The sequence below is a fragment of the Sardina pilchardus genome, chromosome 20, assembly GCF_963854185.1.
Source record: "Sardina pilchardus chromosome 20, fSarPil1.1, whole genome shotgun sequence".
NCBI classification, from domain to species: domain Eukaryota; kingdom Metazoa; phylum Chordata; class Actinopteri; order Clupeiformes; family Clupeidae; genus Sardina; species Sardina pilchardus.
Window position 1 is genome coordinate 4,148,692 of NC_085013.1, and position 11,820 is coordinate 4,160,511.

Below are 11,820 nucleotides of genomic sequence, written 5' to 3' on the forward strand. Positions count from 1 at the left end.
GTATGTTTCAATGTTGTTACGTAAAAATAATTTGGGTTTAATTTTGTTTGATTTTGTGTTGCGATGGATGCTGAAATGATGTTTTCATGCATCATGTTTTCATGCATCATGATTTCAAAAATGTTTTGTTGCCATTTTTCACAATCTTTTCATAAACATAATCTATCAATTATAACATAATTACCACAAGGAATAACAACATAAAAACTGGTGGATCGTATTGTTTGGGATGATACAACTGGAACTTGAGTAAGTTTAGTCGGCAGTGTGATAAATACTGTGCTTATGTTCATACATTATTAAATACTGTCTGCTAGACAGTGCGTCTGACTGGGCCACAGCCGTCTGACAAGCAAAGAGAAGTTTCAGGACACCACATTCCAGCCTACACACTACTGTCTGCTGCAGACTCTGGGGGCCAGTCTGGTCCCAGACTAAACAAGAAGAGAGAGAGAGACAGAGAACAGACAGGCGTCAAATACGTGGGGCACATAACGTGTGATCATTGAGTACACTGACCTTTTCTTTTTTTCTTGACTTGACTTCATGTGCCATGACACTCATCATCAGCATGTGAACACAGTGAAGAAGTCAAATAAACAAAATGCTGTGATATCTCCATGTCTCCTCGGAGGAGATTAAATCACACCAAAATAAACAGTCGTTAAACGACCTCTCCTCGAAGCCACATGGACGATCGTGTCAACTCTGCTGGATTCTGCTGAAATCAGCAGGTCGGACATTATAGAAAATGTTTACATCTGCAGCTCAGCTGTTCCCGTAAGCGTTGAAATGGAGTGATTCATTCTCCCACGCAGGTAGGTATATAACTGGAAAAAAAACTGTGATTATTTAGAGTGAGTCATGCATCACTACACACATGATGGATATAATGCAGAGGTATATTATGATGAATGAGTCAGAAATGCATGCATTCATGCAGGCAGGTAGACACACACACACACACATACACATTTATAAAGCGCAAACTGGACTAGACTGTCCTTATTCAACATTCAACATTCAACATCAACCACGACTCCAAACCATGTACATCCCCATCCCACACAGAGGTCCTTTGTTTAAGTCATTTTATCTTTAAGCACAGCTGTGTCTTGCCTTCAAGCGTGAGACAGGTGGCCAGATACGTCTCTATGATGGTGAGGGGAAAAGAAATCATGTCACCCTAAACAGCTGGGAAAAGACCTGATTCAAAAACTATAGCACATCAGTCACTCTAATGTGCTGAACGTTTGCCAGATTGTTGTAAAGGTTTATATGTGCTCCATTTCAACAAACCCGGCCCCTGTGACTGTGGGCTCTTTCTTTGCCTTTCTCCCTGAGGGACTACCAGATGAGCCATGTTGTTCTTAGTCAGCGTGCCTTGACAACTAACGGTGCATTTTCACAACTGCTGCATTGAGTGATGACTCATGCGCCGTCGCCAGATGGCAATAAGAGCTTATGTCACTAGCCAGATTAGACTTATTATACGCCGTTGTCATGGGACATTTTTCACCTCAACAAGAAAAATAAATAAATAAATCAAGCTATCAGCTGACAAAAGAAGCATCAACTCGGGAGACAAGTATGTATTTGATGTAGTGATTTCATGAATTATTAAGACTTTTTTTTTTTTCACACCGGAGGTGTTTCTGTCGAGAACAGAGTGGGCTGTTAGATTCAAGCCAATAGTCAAACATCAACTGTTCAAGCACAATAATAATTAAAAAATTCAGACAACTACATTTTAAGCATGCAGCTTACAGTAAGTTCACGTTGAAAGACACTTGCAGACCCAGCTGTGAAAATTTAACTTGTTTTTAATTCTACACCAAAAAGAATGAAGCATCCCACATGACTACAGTGTTTACAAACAAAAGCAAAACAAACAACTTCATTGTAGAACACGTAAGGCAGATCTCTGACTTTCACGGAGGCAATTCAATGTTCTGTGGATCATTTCCCTCGAGTCTGTGACAAAAATCACACAAAGGACCATGAGCTTTACTACAGAGATTTCTGGGATGACATTCAACAAACATTGGAAGAAACCTTTGTGAGTAAACCACAGCACAGTTATGGAGAGACGTATGAGCATCGCTTCATCAAATGAGTCACACGGCAATGTATAAAATAACTATAAAGAGCAAAGGGTTGAAAAATACATACAGCTTATCGTCTTTCTTTCTACATGGCCAAGGACCACGTGACTACCAAAGATGGCATTTTAGGAGGAAGGAAATAGAAATCTCTTGTGTGCATACTGTGTAGTTCTCTCTGTTAGCAAGAGGGAAAAGAAACAGCCCATTCAGAAGAATGTATGGTCAACGAAACACAACTAACAAGCACCACAGCAACGGCAGAATACCTGGATTCATCCTTCTACTAAGCAAACTGCATACTGTGCAATTCAGGGGTGAGAATGTCCTCCGATTCCCATAGCCTATAAATGTAATGCCTGGATATTAAATATGTTTCATTTATGTTAGTACAGAGTCATTGGGAAGCGCTTACGCGGCTGGTTCCCTAGGCAAGAACTGAGCCAAGTCCTAGACAAATATTGACATTCTTAAATGGAATTTTCCATTACAGCTCAATGAGCTTCAAGCTTGATTCTTAGCTAGCAAAACGGATCCCATTCCACCTGTAATGATAGGTCCTACATACTGTACTATTACCATTGTGCGTTCAGAAAGGCATCTAAATATCAGATGTGTCCTCTCGCTCTCTCCTCCATTTCCAACGTCCTTGATTTCTGTTTTATATGATCAGATGTGTAAGGCTCAGGTGAGAGTTTATTTAGTATTACAGTGGTTGATAGTTAATTTGGAGGCTTCCGGCGATTTCCGGGGTCGCCTATTTGAACATGGCATTGAAGGCTCGGCCGATGATGAGACGACGGACTTCGCTGGTGCCTGCTCCGATCTCGTAGAGCTTTGCATCTCTCAGGAACCGACCCAAGGGGTAGTCGTTGATGTACCCATTCCCACCTGCGAACACACACAAGAGCGTATCAGCAGCAGCAGCAGCAACAATGTAGAAAATCAATACAGTGTGTTGACACAACCAAGACAGTGTCTGCCGTCAAAGTTAAGACATGAACTGCTTGGGATAAAAGCAGGATTAACAGCAAATACATTAGCATTTTAACAGTTTCCCCACATATTAATGTGAGATGAAGATGTGCAAGGAAATCCAGTTTGGTTTTGTAAACGAGAGCTTTACAAATCAGACAAATCGTGATGGTCAGACGAATGATGATGGTCGTTGTCAGTATTACCCAGAATATTAATGATAGCAATAACGACTGCACTGGAAGGGCGAATAATTCCGTTTGCATATTATTGCCAGACATTCAAATATTAATCAGAATATCCCAGTCTTACATTTGCATTGTCTAATGAGACATTCAAATGCCTGTAAAGTTATATGATTGTACTAGACCCATGCTTGAGGGTTTAGATAGGTAATACTGGTGGATTTTTCAGTCTTAATAAATATTTAATGGAATTGTCATACGGGTAGCATATAGATATAATACAGAAATCATTTATTACATAATTATCTTTATTGCTCCTTACTATTAGTTTATGAACTACTAATAAAGCTAGTTCTGTTCCTGTAATTTGTCTTATACTGCTGTGACCAGTTTTTGCAACTGCAGCTTGCTGAGTACTTCCTCTTCATGCGCTCACAACTGCATCTCACACTGCGGCTCAAACTAATGTAGGCCAAATGTACATTTACTAGATTGAGAGACGGGTGAAGTCTAATGTGACGTGTATATGGTTCCTTAATCGTCAAACTAATGTGACAAAAATCACACATTCCAAAAATCGGAAGATGACGTAGAAGACTCAAAGAAATGCTCTGAACACTTCTGCGTTTGACAAACATACCCTTAGGAGTGGATTAGAGATGCCATGGTATATGAAGCATTATGATTACAGTGACCAAAATGATCACAATTATCAGTATTACCACAGTACTGGTCAAATGTGATTTTCACAGTGTAGCCTACTGGTACACAAACTGAAATAATTTTACCAAGCTTATGTTGGAAACAACAATGGCCGGGTTTCCCAGATTCGTTAAGAAGCTTTTAAATGCTAAGAACTTCTTAGGATCGTTCTTAGAACGTTCTTAGAGCACTCCTAAGAAGTTCTTAGCACTTAAGAGCTTCTTAACGAATCTGGGAAACCCAGCCATTAGCAGTACACTGTTTTTGGAGGTGGTTACTGGAAATATTTTTGGAGTTACCCCATGGTCACATGAACGACGCAAACAGGAAGAACTAAACTGAACTAAAGGAAAGATAACCAAAGGAAACTTAAATGTTCTCTGACTAGATATCTGTATGGCTAGTAGTTCATAGGCTACCAAGAACATTTTCACATTGCAAACTCACAACTGCATGCATTTAAATCTAGAATGACACCATTTAATAGTGACTTGGCATTGCCACTGTGTTTAATTTTAGCGCACTGAAAATGATTTCTATGACATAGTATTGGAGGGCCTGCATTTAACAGAGATGAAACGAGAGAGAGAGGGATGATTACATGAGAGGCTGTGAATATCTGGCGAACACTCACCTAAGCACTGAATCCCGTCCAAAGCGACTTGTGTGGCATTCTCTGCACAGTATAGGATGACCCCTGCACAGTCCTACAATAGCAGCAACAACAACAACAACAACAAAAACATCAATGTCAACATCAACAATAACAACAACAACAACAACAACAAAGCTTATCAGCAGTGTCTCCGGCATCTCAAAAACATGATTAGCAAACTGAAAATACATCTAAAAGGTAATTAAAGATAAATCAAAAGGTGAGATTAGCAACAGAAGAGGAAGAGGGTTGGATGGGTTACCTTAGCGCTGAAGTGGCCTTTATCACAAGCACGGGCCACATTGTAGACGTACTGCCGACAGGAGCTAAGTCGCGTGTACATGTCCGCCATCTTGCCTTGCATCAGCTGACACACAGAACCAAGGAGGGCACCATTACTGCTAAACCTACACACACTTCACTACATAGATTTTCTTTCATAGAAAACTGATGAGTAGAATCCGTATAATAAGCCCTCTCTGCTCTCCACATATAAATTCCTGAATCTGAAAGTATGATTTCAACAGAAGAGCTAACAAGCAGATTATGGTAAAACAACTTTCGCAGGACTCTCACTTGAAATTCGCCGATTTTCTGTCCGAAGGCTGTCCGCACGTGGAGGTATGGAATGGCATGGTCTATCACTGCCTGCATGATGCTGGAGACATTCAAACAGCAGACAGTTAAAGAACTTTAAGCAGAAACTTTAAGCAGAAACTCATCATGCCAAAATACATCTTGTTTAAACCAGATTTCTTTCTACAATCTCTTTAACGTTTTAATTTTGGTAAAAATCTGCACACCAGTATAATCTCTAGTGAAGATGTTAGCGTATATCATGGATACAGACTTAATTTCACTTATAGAGCGGCAAAACATTACACATGTCTCATGGCGCTTTACAGAGTGTTAAACATTCAAAGAGAGCCCATGAGTAACAGGGGCAAGGAAAAACTCCCTAGAATTGGAGAACATATAGGAAGAAACCTCAGACCTCAGACTTCAGGAAGGAATTTCAGAAAATTCTCCCCATCATTTGCATGTTTAAGTCCATTTTTCCTTCTACCACTTACCCAACAGGGCCAGCTGCCAGTACAAGCCTTTCTAAATCCAAGCCACTCATCAAGACGTAAACACCTTTGTTCAGAGGGCCCAGGATATTTGCCTCTACAACACATAAACAAGTCTTCATCAACCATGTTTTATTCAATAATATTAGTGATTTTAGACCAAAAGGCTATTTCAGTCGTACATAACAGTGTTCACTTTTCCTAGATTACAATAACTTTATTCTTTGATGTAGCCCGAGATCTGCACAACTCAGAGAGCGCATTTGAAGTTGCCTAGGCAGATCTGTCGGGTCATTCAATTAAAAGATTTCCAAAATCCCAGACATCCCAAGAGCACCACTGAAGAGCTTTTGTATACAACCACAGACTGCACCGATGAAATCAGTATGTTTCTGCTATCAATTGCAATGCTGAGAATAACTATATTTTGGCCATTACACCATTGCTGAAATTAGTATTTTTATGGTACTAAAAAAACAGCATGTTGACTTCTTTTACTTGTACTTTTTTAAATGTTCATTGTGTACAGTGATGGTCAAAAGTGTTGGCAGACATGCTAAAGTTGGCTAAAAATAGGAATATCAAATCATCTTTTGGAAATTGATCTTAATGGGAATTTAACATAGGGGTGCCAATACTTATGACCCCTGTATTTTAATGAAGAGCATCTATTTATTTATGATACATTATTCATTCACAAAGAAAATTGGTGTCCTTAAAGGGATATTTCGGGTTTTAAGACACGAAGTTATATGGGTTCCCCGTCAGCAACGTTGTGCATCAGCACTGACTTACCCCGCAACAGCGTCCTGTGAGCCGAGATCCAGCCGGTTTTTGATGCTGAAGAAAGTAGTCCGGCAAGTTTCTGGGGTCACGAAAGTAAAGTGTTTTTCTTCTCAAAACCATATGCGTTCAAAAGAGTGATATAACGTTTTTGTGGTGCAAATATATCACTCTTTTGAACGCATATGGTTTTGAGAAGAAAAACACTTTACTTTCGTGACCCCAGAAACTTGCTGAAGAAAATAGTCCGGCATCAAAAACGATCAAAAACCGGCTGGATCTCGGCTCACAGGACGCCGTCGGGGGGTAAGTCAGTGCTGATGCACAACGTTGCTGACAGGGAACCCATATAACTTCGTGTCTTAAAATCCGAACTATCCCTTTAAAGGTCGGATATTTCCTCATTTTTTTATTCATCATTTAAGGCATTAAGATCAATTTCCAAAAGATGATTTTATGTTCCTCTTTTTAGTCAAAAAAATTAGCATGGGTGCCAACACTTTTAACCATCACTATATTTAACATAGCAGATGTGTTTACTGTATAGTGTAGCATGTCTGCCATTGCCTTGAATTCACCAATGGCCAATTCACAAATTCACCTCTCCTCCTCTCCCTCAAACACTCACACACTTACCAGGAACTTTGCAGTCCTCGAAGATAAGCTCACACGTGTTGGAACCTCGCATGCCCAGCTTGTCCAGCTTCTGTGCCGTGCTGAACCCTGGCATATCCTGGCATAAGGGGTAAGGGCACAAGAGTCATATACTGAGATGTTCTCATGCCATCCTAGAGAACATCTGGGTTGCCCAGAGGCATAATCATAACCCCCTAACATACTCCGTACAGCACCACTCCAGACTCCATTTGACACGGAAGCTGCACTTAAGAGCGTGCAAGACTGAGTGTTGCAGACCGGCTTTGTTGTCGAGCAATGCTACCGCATACCTTCTCTATGATGAAAGCTGTGATGCCGCGGGCCGCTGCCGAGGGTTCCGTCTTTGCATACACGATGAGAACATCTGCGTCCGGCCCGTTAGTGATCCAGAACTTATTGCCATTTAGAACGTAGTAGTCACCTACGAGGTACCAAGACACACAAGGATGGATCGATGATTTGAAGTCATGACTGCAAGAGATGTCTGTGGCCGAGAACACTGTGAGATGACTTCAAAGCCTTGTTTGTGCGCTTAAGGGTTTTGACACAATCAAAGACCAAGACCACAAACCAGTCAGTAGTGTGGTTTGGCTGTCTGCTGTACAGGGGACCTCCTCGAGCTCTCTGAGAGGACGAGTCAATGGCGTTTACACAGCATGTGAGTAGCGAGCAAAGACGTACCTTTTTTCTCGGCCTTCAGTTTCATTGAGACCACATCTGAGCCTGCGTTCGGTTCGCTCATGGCCAAGGCCCCGATGTGTTCTCCGGTCATCAGCTGGAGGAACAGAATGACACAAGTACAGAACAACTGATGCCACAACCAAGCCACTCGATGGAGAACCGAAGTCTGAATGTGCTACACATGAACGGCTATGTGCTCATGCGACATTTGACCTGACCCATGCAAAGGTCTCTTAATAGGCTTAGTGACGAAAAAAAAATTCATACTAAACTCAGTCAGAGTTCACATCTGTACATCTAAATACCATCTGCTGATTGCCACAGTACATATCACTCAATGATAAATACAATTCATCACTGCAGTATTAAGAATGAATTAAATGGCTGATTTCAGTGTTTGTAATGTGCTTCAACCACTGCAAAAGTGCCAACTTGACCAAGCTGAAATATACATTTACTTTTTGCATTACTGCAGCACTGTATGAACAACCTATCCAGCCTCACAATGTCTTTGAAAACATTGCGCCAGAATGTAGCCTGCAGTTCATGAGGAATGACAGCTGTTTGCTTCTGAAATGGAATTATGGGGATTTCACATAAGAACATCATGATCTGATCTGCTCTGCTTACAAATCCGTCACTATAGCAACTGGCTCCGAAACAGCTCTGGACCTGACAAGGTCCAAATCCGCTCCAAGGTCCAGCTACCAGCAGACTGACTTCAGCTTGAGGACTCAGAATCACACATCCAGTCCTTCGCTAGTTATAATTTTCTAATCAAGTCCACTTCAGCTTCATCCCTTTCCTTTCAGACATCCGTCACTGAAAACTGAATGGCTGGGAAACTCTTCTATTCTTCTAAATCAAATCTATTTTTGTGTTGCTGTGCAACACAATACATAATCAAGATGCTTAGAATGCACGTGAATATAAAAAAAATCCTCTTCTATTCAGAATGACTTTTTGCCTAATTTACTTTAACTTTTCTTATTATGACAATACAGCCTATTGCACCTTTAATACGGAATCTATGGGTTCCCAAACAGATATTTAGGTTTTTCAACATCTTTGGTGAGTGTGTGTGTGTGTGTGTGTGTGTGTGTGTGTGTGTGTGTGTGTGTGTGTGTGTGTGTGTGTGTGTGTGTGTGTGTGTGTGTGTATCCCTCACCTTGGGCATGTATTTCTCCGCTTGCGCCGGGTTGGCATGGCGCACCATCTGATTGACACAGAGGTTTGAATGGGCACCATAGCTGAGAGCAATGGCTGCTGAAACCCGTGACATCTCCTCCATCACAATCACATGATCCAGGTAGCCCAATCCTGAGCCGCCAAGCTCCACTGTAACCACAACAGCATAATTAACAACAGCACAATCACACCTCCCATAATATTCAGCGCACAAATAAATACATTGCATTACTTGTCACTCAGATCATGCTCTGATCCAGAACAACTTACACTGAGCTGTGTCTTAACACTAACAGCTCCTCAGGAGCAACTCGAGAATAAATGCCTTGCACACTGGCACAGTTGTGATATAATACATAATATAATAATAATATAATAGCCCCTGAGATAAAACTCACAACCTGAGGTCTTTCATTAGGATGACCAGAGTCCTACCCACTAGACCACCGCCACCCAAAGTAAATAGATTTGTAGCTATTGCCATGACTCATCACCACCTTCACTGACTCATTTTAGCTCTTAATAGTCTAGTCACCTAGGCCACTGTAACAGGGGAGCGACACCAGGCGCGTAACTGAAGCGGTCCATTTGTGACGCATAAAATCCATTTTTTTTAACGTAAGCCCCACTGTCGTGTCAAGTGTAGCTACTTCCATTAATTGTAGTAATTATCAACTGCTGCACCAAACACAAGACGATGATGAGCTATGCACAGACGCAGTTGATAGACATCTGCGGCGCCCAATGAACGTTTGGATCCCAGACCACGTCTCATTGAGAAGTGGTGGCGCTACAGTAATTTTACAGTCAGGCCACAGTCATTTTTAAAAAGTTCTATCTCTTTCCTAAGTTACACAAATAGTCTATGATTGTGTTACACTTTGAACATTGAACCAAGTTCACAGCTGAAATTGTTTGATGATAGCTTATTTAAGGAGGAAAGAGGAAGAATAAAGTATTTAGGAAGTTTTGAAAAACTGTAGTGGTGCTGGTGATACCAACAATTGCCAACATTTACACAACAAACAATACTTCTGCAAAGCTAGATTTTCATGCAAGGAAAGAAGAATTCAATTTTACCAGGAGCAGTTATCCCAAGGAGTCCCATGTCTCCCATTTCCTTCCAATATTGCTATTTAAAAAAGTAACATGCAAAAGATTATTTCAATTATTGGGCTTCCTTTTTGATTCATAATTAATCAAAATGAATAAGAATGGCTGTATCTGTATCATGTAGAACTAGCATTTGAATGCAATTCTTCGCTTAGACAGAGTAAGTTCTTTGAAAAAGAAAAACATCTCCATTTAACCTGATAATACCATGTGCATAATTATAAAAATGAAAATAAAACTGCTTTCCAAACATTGGTGCATACCCTAATTCCTTTGAATTCATTGGTCTTGTCGATTTCGTCTGCATAGGGGGCCAGTTTCTCTGCGCAGAACTTCTGGACTGAATCCCGCAACTAATATCACACACACAGAAACATTGATCAGGAGCCAATATACGTTTCAACTGGAATGATCTACTTTATCTCAATATTGTATGCCGCTGATCACGATGATATATGCTAAATGGTCAACATCGTCATGAAAAATCCCACCCAATCAAAAAAGTTTCCATGCCCCCCACCCCTTTCTGGTAACTCTGATCCTCGGATGACCCCTATGATGCCAAGGGATGTCTTGTTCGAACCCATAGCCATCTTGAATTTTTCCTAAAACAGTGGATCACCGTGCATGCTTGTTTTATCCCTTACTGTGGTGTGTGTAAGCCACATTTTCGATGGCGATAGAGTATTCATGACATTTTACACAAGGTCAAGTTGTTTACACTAGACAGCAACTTCATACAGCTCTTGTTGTTCGGAGGAGTTAAATTCGATAATCGTCTACTGGCTACATCGCCATCCAAAAAGCAACCACTGACATCAGTAATAGAATAACTTTCTATATGTCTTCGTTGCTTTGTGTAAGTTATGTCACACACGACTGGGGAGCTAGCCAGTTAGCAAGCAGCAAGCTAATGTGAGCTTTCTCTCCTCCAGTAGTGCAAGAAATTGAACATTAGTTAACGTTAACAAAGTTTAATGTCTGTTTTGAAGAGATTCAATCAGCTGTTAATCGGGCAATGTTGACGCAAACGCAAATTTACCTGTATTTGGTCATCTGTGAGACCATTCACTATATCGTCCACTGGAATGGCACCCGCGCATCCACGTCGCGGTACTCTTGCCAATTTAAAACTGAGACACAGAGCCCTCCTGACAGCGAACATTTTGAAATTATGAAGTTATACGCTTGCTAAAATAACAGAAGTTACAAACAAATGCCGTAACAGGTTTGGAAATTACACAACCCTTAGGTATCAATCACATAATAAGGGACGCTGCAACTTCTTCTATCAATCGCGAGAATCATGCACCCGAGCGGACAACAATTTTACTGCCATCTAGCGGGCTGGGTCGAAACAGAACGTTCACACTGGAGGCTTTTAGGCATGCTTTTAGGTCTATGCTTGCACACAACGTATCGGTTTTGCACGGCACTTGAGTGCACACTTTCAGTGTCATTACGGTCACAAAATCATTAATTTGACGTGCAATAAAAATGTTGTCTCTACTCAAACTGAATCAGAGATAACAAACGTGTAAGGCCTGCCCTGGATGAGAGAATGCAATGAAACCTTTCAATTACGGTTGTAGCCCTTGCATAGCATATTCAGAGTTTAACAGAAATACAAAATACACTGGTGGGTAGTGTTCTTCTTCGAATAGGGAAGAATTTATGGGGAAAGTTTGTAATGTTGTTGTTGTTGTTGT

At 40.9% G+C, this 11,820-nt stretch overlaps 1 protein-coding gene across 1 annotated transcript; it reads right to left on the bottom strand.

Annotated features, from left to right (window-relative positions):
* Positions 1-1,805: 1,805 nt before the first annotated feature.
* Positions 1,806-11,419, bottom strand: ivd (isovaleryl-CoA dehydrogenase). The gene is made up of 12 exons (XM_062523077.1): positions 11,154-11,419; positions 10,375-10,464; positions 10,079-10,130; positions 8,979-9,148; positions 7,811-7,904; positions 7,420-7,550; positions 7,109-7,205; positions 5,693-5,786; positions 5,196-5,277; positions 4,882-4,986; positions 4,599-4,671; positions 1,806-2,993 (listed from the first exon to the last, which is right to left on the bottom strand). Exons 1-12 carry the CDS (start codon positions 11,274-11,276, stop codon positions 2,860-2,862), a joined length of 1,245 nt encoding a protein of 414 aa, XP_062379061.1. The 5' UTR covers positions 11,277-11,419; the 3' UTR covers positions 1,806-2,859.
* Between the last annotated feature and the right edge of the window lie 401 nt (positions 11,420-11,820).